A 15,367-nucleotide genomic window follows, 5' to 3' on the forward strand; every position below is an offset into this window, starting at 1 on the left:
TAGGATAAATCGTGAGCTAACTCAAAGCTAACATTTGCTTTGTGAGATATAGAGCGAGATATCACACAATTAATATCAAATAAAATGAATGTGAAGGCAACAGTAAAAGTAGATGATAGATCATGACGGGCATTTCAATCCGGAATGCGCGGAACAGCTTTAAAGACTTTCTGATTGTCTACTTTACTAGACGGTGTTATGAACTGAGCTTTAAGTATTTCCCTTGGTGCCGAGGGAACACAGAAGTAGAAACGTCACCTTGTTTATTAACTGAATATAACTAACTCGAGTTGTCGTGCAACCTTTATTGTTGTTGTTGTTTTTTTTTTAAACGGGGTATAGATTAATATTTAAAAGTGCAGCGAGATCAGAACGCAGGCGACTGGCGCTTCCTGCAAGGAGTGCGGTACATTTTGCACGATACCCGAAAAATGGCTCTACCGGCAATCCGGCAAGTAAGGATTGTATTTTACCCTATCCTCACAGCTTTCGGTGTTCCGGGTAAGTCGACACATCCTCTGTCTGAAATGTTAGGGACGGACTTCTACTGAAACGAACTCAGCGCGGAGACACGGCGGACTACTGCTGCTGAACGGTTCGTCTCCGCTCTTTGTGCTGATGCAGGGTCAAGTTCACTGCCGCTGCACTCCCTCCAAAGTTCAGCACAAACGATGCTGCTGAAATTCAGAGAGATCAATCCTCTCCGCTGTTGACCACTGTCAGCGTGCATTTGATACCCCGGATTATTGCAGATTGAAATATATCTTGTGACCAAACCTTTGGTGAAGAAGCAGTATAATAGTACGAATTGTGGGAAAATTGTGGATTCTACCAACCACCGCCGGAGCTGAACTCTCTCTCTCTCTCTCTCTCTCTCTCTCTCTCTCTCTCTCTCTCTCTCTCTCTCTCTCTCTCTCTCTCTCTCTCTCTCTTCTCTCTCGTTCTGTCTCTCTGTCTCTGTGTCTCTCTCTTTCTCCCTGTCTCCCTCTCACTCTCTGTCACCTCACTCTCTCTCTCTCGCTCTCTTTCTCTCTCCCTCTCTCTCTCTCTCCTTCACCTGCTCTCTCCCTCTCATTCTCTCCCCCCTTTGTGGATTTCCGATCAAACCTTTGATTATATGTCTCACCCGTATCAGTTAGGATTATAGTAAATATTGCTACGACAAAAATGGGGTATCCAGCTGGAGATTTGAGTTAATTTCTCCCTATCGCACCTTTCAGATGATAATGAATGTGATCAAAAATGGCGGATATATCCAAGTAGAAGAGCTTATTTATTGACAGATGTTTCTGAAAGTATTCGAGTTTAAGCTAGATTGTATACAAGGGACACTAGACGACTCAGTGAAGTCCGATTCATTTACTAAACGGAGGGAACGAGTGCATCGGTTTCACCCTGGGACTGATGACCGACAGTCGGCACGACCCCAGTTACTCCGGGCCAGTAGCGACTCAATAATAATGAGAGTTCCGTTGAGTGGAATCTGTCGGCTGCACATCAGCCGATCCTCCTACAGCTACTGTGTTGAGCACTGTCACGGCTCTCATCCCCACGGCTGGTGCCTGAATGGCTCTTCGAGGGTAGTTGCCATTGAAATGACGATCCCACCGGTAGGGATTGTAGGGTGCAAGGGAGGTACGGGAGAAGATGGTGATCACCCCTGTTTTTCTGGGTTGTGGTGGCGAATGAGCAGCAGTGCTGCCCCCTCCCGGTTACATCGACAAGGTGAAATCGAGAGCACGTCACCAGCAACTTAACCAGCACCAAATGTGGAGCTCGGCTGCAAACTGTTTTAGTTCACTGAATGAGAAGAATTTATTCTCTCTTGGAATATATTTCCCTGGTAATTATGTTGATCACTGTCAGCATAGTATTTTCACATTGGACTCCGAGAACGCTTCTCCTCTCAATCTCTTTGTAACTCTCAATTTGTGTCTCTTTCCCTAGCGAACCTATTGACAATGGTGGTGCTCTTCCGAGGGAATTGCGGCCTTTCCAAATGTATATCCCACTACATGTTTGCCATGGCAATGGCGGATCTCCTGGTGATGATGTTTTGTATAATCGCGCATATCGTCATGTACCAGTTTCCATTCACCTTCCTGTCCCACACATCCGCCTGTAAGGTCGTCCTGTACTTCATGTCGACCAGCTTACAAACCTCGGTCTGGTACACTGTTCTGTTCACAGTCGATCGGTTTGTAGCGATCTGTTATCAGAAACTTAAAGCGAAATATTGCACAGTGAGGACAGCTGTTGCCGGCATTATAACCGTGCCGCTCCTGGTGCATTTACAGAATGTCCCGTATCTATTTGAGTTTACACCTGTGCGTGTAGTTAACGGTATTCAATGGGGCTGTCAGCCGAGCTCATGGTTCAGGACGTCTCTTGTGGGAGTCGCATTCTCCTTTCTGCAGATTATCTTAACGGTTATATTACCTTTTGTTCTGATAGTCCTGTTTAACTGTCTGACAGTGAGGCGCATTTTAGTAGCCAGTAAAGTGCGCCGAGAACTGCGCGGTCATAGCAGTCAAATACAGAACGATGCGGAGATGGAAGGCCGCCGGAAATCCATCATTTTACTCTTTAGTGTGTCCGGCAGTTTCATTCTCTTGTGGCTGACAGTCACTGTAAGTTCTCTGATCACCGGACTCACAGGAACCGCGCATTACGACGGCGATTACACCGACCCTGCTTTTGTCGCCACTGAAGCCGGCTACATGCTCATGTATCTGAGTTCCTGCACGAACGCCTGCATTTATACAGCGACCCAGACTAAGTTTAGAGAAGAAATGCGGCTGGTGTTAAAATCTCCTTGGACCCTGTTTTTAATATTGGTTAAAAAACACAGTTAAAGCAAAGCACATGTTCCTAAAGGTCGAATGTTCTTTAAGTACTAATTCTCCGGATCGGGCATCCGTCATTGGGTCGCGATGTACATCTGGGTTTTATGTGTTTAAGTATAATGCGCCTCGCTATTGAATTGACTTGGAATAAAATATAACTCCATTTCCGTGCAAGAGCGTCCTTGGCAGCCGTGACGTCATCAACAATCCCGGTATCCGATCGCTCAGTTGATTTCATTCACTCGTTGCGTTTGACAGCTGCGTTGACACTCAGGGCTCATTCGGCCGCAGGGTAACTCGGGTAAAGGTGGAGTCATCGCAATGACTTTTACACTGGCACTGGAGATTCGCTGCGGTCAGCGCTGTGGCAGAGCTACCTTCTTGTAGATTGCAGTGGGGAAAAATATTGCATAGATTCTGCCCCAGCCCGACTATGCCAATCCCCAGAGCCATGATACAGCCCGTATACCGCTCTACTTCTGTTAACCAAGGGTCATCCAGACACATTTCCATCATTTTGTTATCATCTGCATCCAGCACGTCCGCTGTAGACATAACCACGCAGCACTGGGCGAGAAAACAATCTCTTCAGATCTGAGTGTGTATGTGCCTGCAGTTTTAGCCACTGCTGAGGTAGGAAAAAAACAAAGCTGTTGGCTATCTGTACAAAATACACCTACTCATAATTATAAAAAAACCTTCTACAAGGACCCTTCAGTTTATTTTCTATTTGAAATAATCAAACTCCTCCTTGTAGTTTATCCCCTTCCCCGCAGACCATGAAACGATCTGGTGAATTTTGATCTGCCATCCCTCAGTTTTTCCAACATCCTTCCCATGGTATGGCAATCAGGATTGCAATCATTGCTCTCCGTCTGCTGTAACCAGTGCTTTGTATAGTTGTTAGGCCGAGCCGCAATTCTTCCACTCAAAGCCTTGGTGTACAATGCAAGTATAACATTACTAAACATTACTAAAGTCAATCCAAACTCTATCTACCTTTCGCTTCGTTAAGTCGTCAGATTATTCCTTTAAAAGCACAGTTAAATTTGTGAGACAAGATTTCCCCGGCAAAAGACCACGCCTTTGCACGAATAACGGCACAACGAAATCGAGTTCGCTGGATTTATAGTTCTGTGCCTTCGTATCTAACTCACTCCAACGTCTCGTCCAAATCAGGCCCATGATCCCAGAGTTCAGCGTTGTTTCAGTCATGCCCGCACGGCAATCCCTCCACCGCGGACGTCCATCCTTCAGCTACCTGAGGTGAAATGTCCGCAGTACCATCCGTCAGCTCCGTAGCCTGTCTATCCCTTCCACTTCTGAGCATTCTCTCAGTGGTAATTGAGCGAGATACGCATCCCGTCAAAAACTCATCCACAAGAATGCTCCAAGCCATATGGTAATAGACACGTAACTGAAAGCGTTGCAGGAGAACGAAACGGGGCAAATAGAGCATAGCCTCCTGGGTAATAACTGGGGTATAGCGATCACACTGTGAAAATACGCGGAAATCCGAGTGGGCATATGAAATAGAAGCAAAAGCTATTCCTTAATGAGACATTATCACGGCTAATATTTCCCCACGAAGACGTTCTTGTTTTGTTCCAAAATCTAATCCCGTTGACTGTATATTAAGAAATGGCTATTAGGAAGTATTTCAAAGACAGAGACCCCACGGAACTTCGGGTAAAAATTTACTAACATTCACTACATTCCTCAAAGGATATTCTGTCACAATGGGGGGGGGGGCGGAGGTGGTGAATGGACCCAAATGCAAGACACAGACACTGAAGTACAAAGACCAGAGGAACAGGACTTGACGAGAGTAGGGACGTGACAGATAACAGGCAAGGAGCAGGGGTAAGAACGCAGGCTTGGGCTTGGACCCCGAGCCAGAGACTGGGCAAGGACCGAGAACCTGGGTTTTCCCTCCGGTTCGGGCCCCAGATCTAGGCAAGGACATGACATGACTGTAGGACTGGAGGCTGGGGTCTAGAGGCTTGAGATTAGAGACAGGCTCGGGGTCTTCAGGCTTGAGCTTGGAAACAGGCTTGGGGTCTGGAGTCTTGAGGCTAGGGTACTTCGAGGCTTGGGGATGGACTCCGAGCCAGAGACTGGGAAAGGACCCAGTGATACTTCACTCGGGCTCGGACTCCAGAAGTAGGCGAGGACAAGACGAGGATACAGGACTGGACATGGCTTGGGTGTGGAACTCCTGGGTAGGGCGAGACACAGTGACAGGGAAAAGCACATGGACAGGACTCGGATAGGACTGTACTAGGCATGGACTGGACGAGGGCCTTCAGGAGCACGGAACCTTGGACAAGGAGCACGGAACACAGAGCCGGGACCCTTCCGTGGGAACAGGACGTAGAGTCGGGACTCACATACTTAACACAGAGCCGGGACTCCTCCTTGGGAACAGAACGTAGGACCGGGACTCATACAGAGAACACAGGCAGAGGGGTCAGGCGAGGTATTCAGACAGAAAGTCAGGCGAGGTATCCAGGCAGAGAGTCGGGCGAGGTATCCAGGCAGAGGGTCAGGCGAGGTATCCAGAGAGTCAGGCGAGGTATCCAGGCAGAGGGTCAGGCGAGGGGAACAAAGACAAGGAGGGGAACAGAACAGTGCAGCAGGGAATCCCTGGTTTGCAGAGGTATTTATGTCTCAGCCTCAAAACGAGAAACATGTGTCCACAACAGAAACTGGGGAAAACCAGAAACCCCGGAACAAGGAAGCATGCACCGGACCGTGAACCGAAGCACGGACATTACGGACCGGACTATGACATATTCTTCCCGTCACAGTTCCAAATTAACCCGTTTCTTAACTCCTAACCTGGAGACAATTACCTCTGTGTCCTCTCTAATGCATCCTGTCCGTAGCGTGTAAGTTTGGTTCAGTTCATTTCTGTTTCGTGTATTCACTCCATGGATCTCTTCAGCTCCGCCCTCCTGCATCTATTCTACTCTGTCATCCTCCTCCTTTGGAGCTTCATCACATTCTTACTGTTTCCATGTCTCCGTCGTACTTTTCCACGTTGGAAGATTCTCCACACCGTTACTCTGAAGTTCCGTCTCTCGTTTGAAGTCTTCTCTGCCAATATAGGGAAAATCCTTTCTGTATTTCCATTATTTCCTCTGCATATTCTCCCCACAACTCTCCCCAGTTCACCACGGTGCGATTTGGCTGGTCTGCATGCTCTTCAATATCTATTAGTCAGTAAGATTCTACCAACCTTCACAAATCTTTTTTTTTTCTCTCCAACTCCACGTCTTTCAGCATTTTGAAGAGACCATTCTTCACCTGATTTTCCCTCGCCACCATTATATCCTGGTCCTGGATGTGACACATCCACTGTGATCCAGGGACTTGCAGCTTAGCAAAACACCGGGCTAAGTGCTGGGGAAATTCTAGGCAGTCTCTGGAGCAGGTCTCTCTGCTGTGGGCCGAAGGGCCTGTAATGTGCTGTAAATATCTATGTTCGATGTTCTATGTTCATACAGATTTTCTCTCCATTCAGAGAAAACAGAAATGGAGTGGAACATCTGTTAATTTTGTGTTCTTCATTGAACGTTCAAAGACACGTCGCCTGTGCTTTGCGAAAAAGACAGACGGATGAGTAACCGCTCCTGCTTATCGTTGACTTTCTTTTTCCTGCCACTTTAATTCCTCATTCCTCTAACTCGTGATCTTTGTGTGTCTGGCCACATGCACTAGTATATAGATGAAACACCCTGGTTTCCTTGGCTGCGTAGGTCTAAGGACGGCACTCTCAATTCCCGCCAAACTCGTGAGATTGAGACGGTTCAATCCCACCTCAAACCCCGGGATGTGTGCATGCTGCGTAATTTGCTATTCTACTACAAAGAACAGACTCTACACTGCATACGATTAAAACAACTATATTTCTGAACCTTAACTTATTTAAAAGGTTAGTAAAGAATAACAAAAAGAAAAGCCCAATCCAAATCAAACAGTCAAATGGACACAAAAGTTGGAGCTCATCTGGCACTCTCTGTCACTCCGGCGCTGGGTCCTCGGTCAAGGTGAAAGCCCACACCACCTTCTGAACGTCGCTCGCAATCCATCTCGAACAAACGGGTCTCCCACCGGACCCTATGCTACGGCCGGCCTCCCCAACTTCTTCTCTCCCAGTCTCCCGCCGAACAAGAACCCAAGCCCAACCTTGGTGTCCCTCACCAGAGAAACATCCCCTTAATTCAACCATCCTAATTGGATGGCACACGTGCTTTTGTTCAACCATAAGCCAAAGAAGCTGAAAGCAAGCTGTTTATACAGAACTGCCAATACAAAACACGTACAGCATAACAGTAAAAGTAGGAAGCAGGACATTACACTCTCCCCACACCAAAATATTCATGTCCTCATGACTTGGAAATAATTGGTCCTCTCATACTATTAACACTGCTTTCAATAGAATTTCGTGATGTCATCAACTCCCATCTATTTGTAAACTGCAGTGACATATCTCACTAGGAGGATAGTCTTAGCAGTCTGTTCCTCTGGTGCTACATAGGCAAGCTTGTCTGGGGGTTTCCTGATTCTTTGAGACCTCCAAATCCCATCTACTTCTTCAGTTTCAAACACTCCTTGGGATACCTCTGGTGTACACGACGAGGCTTCCCCCGGTCTATCACTCGTGCCTTCCTATAACCAGGATTCCTCTGCTCAGCTTCATCCCCAGTTACTCTGGAGCCTAGACCCGCTTCCTGGTCTCACAGCAAGCCTGCCCGAGCACTGCTAATCCCCCACACTGACCCGGCCCCCCACCACGCCCAGGTCACCTACCTCAGCGAGAGATAAGTTGGAAATCTCTTGCTCAATTGTTGGGGTGTTGGTGAAAGACAGCATATACGACAACCCCTTTTCCTCATCTTCCGAGTCCATCAGTCTCTCCACGTTGCTTCAGAGTCCTCTTACTAGGTGTAGGGTCCAGGTCAGTCTCTGGGTTAACACGCACCTCTTGTCCCAGATGGAGAATCCTGACAGGCCCATTCCCATCCTCTTGTATCACCCAGAAAACTGGTACGTTTGGCATTTGACTCTCTATTACATAGGACGTAGCCGCCCAGCGGTCAGCCAACATACGCTTCCCTGGTAGCCCCAAATTCATTATGAGTACTCGGTTTCCAGGCATGCGTTAGGAGAAATTAAGTCTTTAGTCATACCTCCCCTTATTTCCTTGATTATCAGTTAATTCATAGCCTTTTTCAGCTCCCTTATCATATCGGACTCATACTTCAGATAAGTCTTCTGTGGTAGATCTTCCTCACCAGTCTCAACACGGAGATCGACGGGCAAACTCTCCTCGTGCCCAGACATCCGGTAATATGGCGAGTACCCGGTCTCTTCATTTCGGGTGCAGTTGTCGATGTGGATCAGATGCCCAATATGTTGACTCCACTTGTTCTTTTTGCTGATCTCCAAGGTTCCGAGCGTATCTCGCAAGGTCCGATTAAACCTATAGGGCCGGGTGATAGAGCGTAGTTCTCGATTCCAAGCATGCTCAGTAACTCATGTATAAGCCTACTCTCGAAATCTCGTCCCTGATCACTATTTATCCGCCTGGGGAGGTCTTAAGAAATGAAATACTTCTCCCATAACACCTTGGCCACCGTGGACGTACCCTGATCCTTGGTATGGAAGGCTTTCACATATCTGGTGCATTGATCCGTAATGACCAAGACTTTCGCCATGTTGCTGGCACCTGGCTCTATTGACAGGACATCCATACACACGAGGTCAACGGTCCCCGCACTCTTCGAGTGGGACAACAGGACGAACCTCGTAGGCACCATCTCCCTCCCTATACATCTAATGCACGACTTGCAATACTCCTCAATCTCCGGCGTCATTCGGGGCCACTGGAATCGATCACTGAGCAATCCAAAGGTCCTTAATCCCCCAAATAGCCAGAATCACCTTGAAGCGGCTTTAACACAATCCGCTGATACTTCTGAGGCAGAGCCAGCTGAGAGTGCTGAGGCCGGTCCAGAGCCGACGTGACCCTGTATTGGATCTGGTTTCTCCACTCCAGTCCGGGCCATTCACTCGGTAGTAGAGACACAGCAGAATGTTTCATCTTGTCTGTTTGGGTCATGTCCGCTTTCGCAACCGCTGACTAAATGGGACCAATGCCCAGGTCATCTCGTTCAGTGGCCGCCACTTCCCCAGGGCTGAGCTCTGGCAAACGCTTTCTCCTCAGAGCAGTCAGGTTACCGTGAGCTTGTGGAACGGCGCCATCAGAAGCTCCCGAATGATCTTCCATTTCAATCCATCCTGCCCTTACCTTTCCTCTGCCTTCCCGGTGATTGAAAACCAGCACATGGCCTTGACTTCAGGGGTAGGGACGCTCTCCCACTCTCCCTCCCTGTCCAGCCCTTCTTGCGCATGCCCGGAAAATGCATCGGCAACAGTGTTCCCACTTCCCGGCCGGTACTTCCGGCTGAAATCATAGACAAACAACGCCGTCAACCATCGGAGGCCTGTGGCATCCAATTTCTCCGAGGTCAGAATATAAATTAGGGGATTGTTTTCCGTCTTCACCTCAAACTTGGTACCATATAGATAATCACAGCTTATCCACCACGGCCCGTTTCAATGCCAGAAACTCCAAACTGTAGGTGGGATAGTTTTACTCAGAGGGTGACAGACTCCGGGTGACAAACGCGACAGGACTCAACCCTGTGCCCTAACCATGAAACAGAACATCGTCTAAGCCCGAAACGTTGGCTGTTCGTTTGTCCGGATGCTGCCGACCTGCTGAGTTCCTCCAGCGTGCTGTGCGTGTTGCTATAAAAACGTACTGTTGGTGGGGTGGGGGTTGTTAGTTTTGGAGGGGTGGCTTAGTGATTGGAGGTGTTGATCAGGCTTACTGCTTGAGGAAAGTAACTGGTTTTGAGTCTGGTGCTCCTGCTGTGGATGCTACGCAGCTTTCTCCCTCATGGGAGAGGGGCAAACAGACCACAGGCAGGATTAGTGGGATCCTGATGCTGCTGGCCCTTTTCCGGAGCCTTTCTGTATATACGTCCCTGATGGAAGGTAGGCTGGGGGTGCCGGTGATGCGTTGGGCAGTTTTGATGACCCGTTGTTCTAATGTTCTAGTGTTGGCCTGCCCTCTGCAGCACAACTGTAGAAGGACGGGAGTGTAGATGTGAGTACAGGTTAGACAACGTCTGTGGAAAGGGGAGAAAGGGGAGATGCTACGAGTCTATGACTTCAAATACAAGTTTGAAAACCATGCTGATTGCAGGTCGGGGGCTGAAGAGGAAAGAGGAGACCGAGTAATTTCAGTAGCAGGTGGTACAAGATTTCAACTGTCACCGGATCTGCTTAGAACACAGAACGGCACAAAAATAGGATCCTCAGCCCACAACTTTATATTTTTATTTTGACTGAATCAAGTAACGATTACTCTGTTACTCGCAAAGGAATACGGGCCCACCATATTTCGACATCAGGCCCTCCTCTCAACAACGGAAGTGCAATGGGTTTTCCAACAATTAACTTTAAATAGCACCGGAGTTCAGTTGTGACACAATCTACGAATGTGGGCTCGTTGGTCCAGTTGTGTGGTTCTTGTTTCCAGTGAGAAAGCATATGCAAGAGATCTCCGGTTCAAATCTCGCACGAACCCCTTTACAGGATATTATCAACATTCGCTCCATGATTTTTGCATCGACGCACAGGATAATTCGCTATTTCAACAAAGACACGGAAGAAGCAAATGAAAATGTATTTCAATGCAGATAAACTTGAGGTCGCGCACTTCTGAATGTCAAACCAGCGGAATATTTATACATTGGATGTTAGATTACCAGGGAGTGGAAGGGCATAGTTCGTTGAAAGCCGTGTCATACGCAGAGAGACTGTGGGAAAGCTGTTCCGCAACTCTGGCCTTCAGCGGTTAGAGCATTGCGTGTAGGAGTTGGGAGATTGTGTTGATGTTACAGTCTATTATAGAAAGACGTGTAAAATGGAAAGAGCACAGTAACTATATGGAAAACGATGGGTTTGTTTGTTGATGAGCGCTGTAGACATTGCTGTGGAAGAACAACAAACTGGCAAGCGAACTTATATAACCTAACCTCTTCCCTCTTTCTGACCAGGGCAGAAGTGGCTCGACATTTCATGGAATTTCAAACCGGCGCGGACCGAAATTGGATTACAAACCTGAAACAAATGACATCGTTCACTTCGGTCACAAGGTGGTGTTCTACTTCGAGGCTACGGTTGTGATCATTAATTATATGCCGACTCTGTGAAGGATACCAGTAATATCTGACAACGTAACGAGCCAACACCCTCAGGCTATATTCTCGTGAAAGTAGCTAACTCAGTCCAGCTTGCCTGTGCAAGGAAATGTGCAAACTCTTTATGAAACGTGTCATTCCTCGTGACGCCGCACTTTACTCCATTCTGTAGATACTGAACCATTTCCGCAACGACCAAGGACTGATTACTCACAGTCACTCACATCGGGTAGTCCAGAGGAACAGCCAATGCGTTGATTGGACTGCTAAACAATGACTGGGACGGGTAGCACTGAGGTGGATGTGACTTTCCATGCTAACCAGACTGCACTCGGAACTTGAAGGAACACATGATTTTCGTGCACTGTGCAGGGAACCTCATGCCTAATGGAGCCGGTAGGCGTACAAGCATCAGATAGATATGCTGGTTGGGTGGAATCGCAGCAACAATTTTGCAATCAATGTCAGTAAGACAAAGGAATTGATTGTGTACTCCAGGAAAATATGTCAGATGAACAAACACCAATCCTTATTGAGGGTTCAGTAGGTTGAACACTTTCAGGTTCCTGTGCCTCAACATCCCAAAGGATCCATACTGGTTCCAAGATGTTGACGTAGTCACGGAACAGTTGCGATAAGTGCTCATTGACGAGATTTAGTGCCGGCAAGTTATTCAATTAATTTCTATGGACCTATGTGGAGAACTTTATGAGTGGTTGCTTCACAGGCTGCTGTGGGGCGGATATCCAATGCAGAGCATCGAAAGAGGCTGCTGAGTGGTATAGCCGTCGTCACTTCAACCACGGGCACACGCTTCGCCACCATCGAGGATATGATGCTCAGAGTACGATGCCAAGAGCAGGCTGAGTGCATCATTCAGGACCTAGAGACTAAACTGCTCAGACACGTCTCAACACATTAACACTAAAGATTCCGTTTTACATATCCATTTAATTTGTTGTATTGTAACTTATAGTGATATATAGAAAATAAATCAAGTTCTTAGAGAGAGGTACTATAGGATCAGAGGAAGGGAGTTATATACAGTCCTCCAGCAGTAGACTGTGAGTACAAATAACAACGGGAGATACACGGACATGTGAAAACGGCAGTATTGCCATGGTCATTGTAGCATTTCAATATGAAGATAGTTTGGGAAAGTCCAGTTGGCGCTGGATCATCAGAGAGGGAATTTGGACAAAGCCTACTAGATGGCTTCTTCGAAAACGCTTTGGTTGAGCCCATTAGGAAAAAAAAACAATTGTGAATTGCGGGTTGTGTTGTGATTTGTCTAGGAAGTTTAAAATACTGGAATGCTTCAGAGGCAGTGTTTATGATATGATCGAATTCACTCTGTAGTTTGAGAGCGAGAAGCTAAAATCACACATATGAGGATTAAGTGCAATAAGTAGAACAGCAGAGGCAGGAGAGAGGAAAACAAAAAGGTTCAAAAGGTTAGTTTTATTGTCAAAGTCTGCATGTACAATACAACTCTAATAGTTGTCTACTCCAGATAGCTGTTAAATAGAGAGACCATGGGTGTAGATGTAAGGTCAGACATCAACCCCGGCCAGAAAAAAAGAAAATAAACAAATCTCGCAGACCCCAAAAAACCTCCTCCTCTGCAGCAAAATAAATACCGAAAGTAATAGTCCCCGATCACGTCACTCGCAAAAATAAAATCACTGACGATAACTGTCCTCGACGCTTTCACTCGCAAAAGCGAACAGCGACCAAAGTCTGGAGATGGCCAAGTGGATTGGAGACGAGAGAACGGCAGATCCACAATGACTGGTGTTCCTGGGGGCAATTGCGATACATCTCAAATAAGAATAAGTGTTCGAAAGGGAGGATGAGGCAACCGTGGCCGAAAATGGAAAGTAAAGTTAGCATAAAGGCAAAAGTGAGGGCTCATAATACAGCAAGCAGTAGTGGGAAGCTGGAGGTTTGAGACACTTTTAAAAACCAATGGAAAGAAATTAAAAAATGATAGAAAATAATAGAGATGAAAATACAAATTTTTCAGACATATGAATAAACGGGAGGCGAGAGTAGATATCAGAAGGCTGGAAAATGAGGCGGGAGAAGTAGTAATGGGTGAAAAATAAAAGATGGGCGAACTGAATGAATATTTTGTGTCAGTCTGCGCTGTGGAAGATAACAGCATAATGGCACCAATAAACGTATGGGAGAGGACATAAGTGAGAGTAGATGCTAAGACAACGGAGAAGGTGCTGGTGAAGCTAATAGTACTGAAGATAGATGTCACCTGGACCTGAGGACTACACCCCAGGGTTCTGAAAGAGGTAGCTGAAGAGATTCTGGAGGCATTAGTAGTACCCCTTCAAGTATCACTACATTCCGGAATGGTTCCCGATGACTGGAAAATTGTAATTGTCACCCACTCTGAAAGAAGGGAGGGAAGCTAAAGACTGGAAATAATATGCTGGGTAGCCTGACTTCAACCTGTTCCAAGATTCAAGGGACTGTTGAGGAGAATGGGCGAAGATTTGTCAATAGATCATCGTGTAGTACGGTGATGCTCCTTGGAAAAAAGATAACAAACGTCTCTATGTGAAGATAGTTTTCCGAAACCAGAGGTACAAGGAGACCTTGTGCAGTATTCTCTACTTGCCTACTTCAAGGCTTAGTCATAGATAAAGGAATTTTAACATGCAATTTTAACATTCAGTTCAGGAGTAGAATATAAAAGCAACAATGCAATGTTGACAGATATAAAACGTTGGTCAGAAGACACTCGGAGGGTCCAGAGGAGGTTCACTGGAAAGACACCGGGAACGCATGGGTTATCGTGTTCAAACGAGGGGAGTCTGATAGTTCCGTGCCTGTGCTCACTGCAGGGGCATCTCATTGAAATTTATGAAATATTGAAATCCCTATTTAAAGTAGTACGGAGGGTCTTTCCTATAGTGTGGCAGTCTAGGATTAGAGAGCGGGGCCTCAGAATAGAAAGATAATAGTTTAGAACAGGGATGAGGCAGAATATATTTATCCAAAGGGTGGCGCATCTGAGGAATTAGATGTCACAGACGGCTATGGAAGCCAAGTCATTGGGTGTATTTGAAGCAGTGGTTGATAATTTCTTGTTTGTTAAGGACGTCAATGTCCTTGCCCAGTAGAATGGGGTTGAGGGGATCATAAATCAGCGCTGCTACATTGGCGAAACAGACTCAATGGGGCGAATTCCTGTTCCTGTTCCTTTTTTTTATGGACCTATGATCTTATATTATTATTCTATATGTGTTACACGGTACAGCTGCCATAAAACAACAAAAATACATATATCCGTCATTATAACCCTGATTCTAATCCTGACCTTTATCCCCAGCAGTGGAAATCTCCTTCATTGACGATACTGACGCCAGTGTTATCCCTCTACACTCACGTTCTGACCTACCTGTCCTGAAACAAATTCCCAAATTGTCCAATCATGCTATTTGTATTGGAATGGTGATTTATCATTTCCATCACTGAAAATAAATCACTTCAGGTGCAGTGCTACGGTGAGTGATTAACATAGATGGAGCTGCGATGGCCGAGTGGTTAAGGCGTTGGACTTGAAATCCAATGGGGATTCCCCGCGCAGGTTCGAGCCCTGCTCGCAGCGGTCACACTACAGGCACGAGGGACCAGAACTCCAACTGCCTGTCAATAACTCCCTGGCTGCTGTCTGAACGCTACATTCTCTGCCAAACCCAGGCTGCAAATGTTAAGATTCTTACACTCTTCAATACTCTTCCATTCTCAGTGCCCAGAGTTCATTTTCACTCCGACTCTGATCAATCTCGGTGAGGAAGCTTAAACAACCCTTTCTCGCGGAGTTTACTTAGCGACGACATTGTTATTGTGCAACCGAGTATCTAAGAATAGATTTCGGGTAGAAACAGAGCGATTGATGTCGGCGAGTTCTACAGCTGTATGGATACAGAGCGCCCCACTTCGTTCACCAACCTACTTCCTTCAGCTAGACTGGGGACGATTTATCGCACTGAGCAGAATTCCTGCATCCAAATCAGCAGTAACTCTGGAATTTTAAGAATTAATGGCACCAATTTAAAGTTAATTGTCTTTATAATTGAAGAAACTCGGAGAAGTAACATCAATAAGTATAACGTAGCGCCCTCTCTTGCTCCTTCTGTTGGAAGATCATGTGTAAACGCATGAACTATTTCCCTCCTCCGTCCGAACGGTGACAATACTTACGAGCCCTCCAGCTTCCGA

General features: G+C 46.6%; 1 protein-coding gene and 1 non-coding gene across 2 annotated transcripts; both read left to right on the plus strand.

Moving 5' to 3' along the window:
• Positions 1 to 431: 431 nt before the first annotated feature.
• LOC140207952 (probable G-protein coupled receptor 139) lies at positions 432 to 2,855 on the plus strand. The gene is made up of 2 exons (XM_072276488.1): positions 432 to 501; positions 1,948 to 2,855. The coding sequence occupies exons 1-2, from the start codon at positions 432 to 434 to the stop codon at positions 2,853 to 2,855; spliced, it is 978 nt and encodes a 325-aa protein (XP_072132589.1).
• An 11,816-nt stretch (positions 2,856 to 14,671) lies between these two features.
• Positions 14,672 to 14,753, plus strand: trnas-uga (transfer RNA serine (anticodon UGA)). The gene has a single exon. It is a non-coding gene; the product is annotated as a tRNA-Ser (tRNA).
• Positions 14,754 to 15,367: the final 614 nt, after the last annotated feature.

This window comes from Mobula birostris, chromosome 13 (assembly GCF_030028105.1).
Source record: "Mobula birostris isolate sMobBir1 chromosome 13, sMobBir1.hap1, whole genome shotgun sequence".
In the NCBI taxonomy this organism is placed as follows: Eukaryota; Metazoa; Chordata; class Chondrichthyes; order Myliobatiformes; family Myliobatidae; genus Mobula; species Mobula birostris.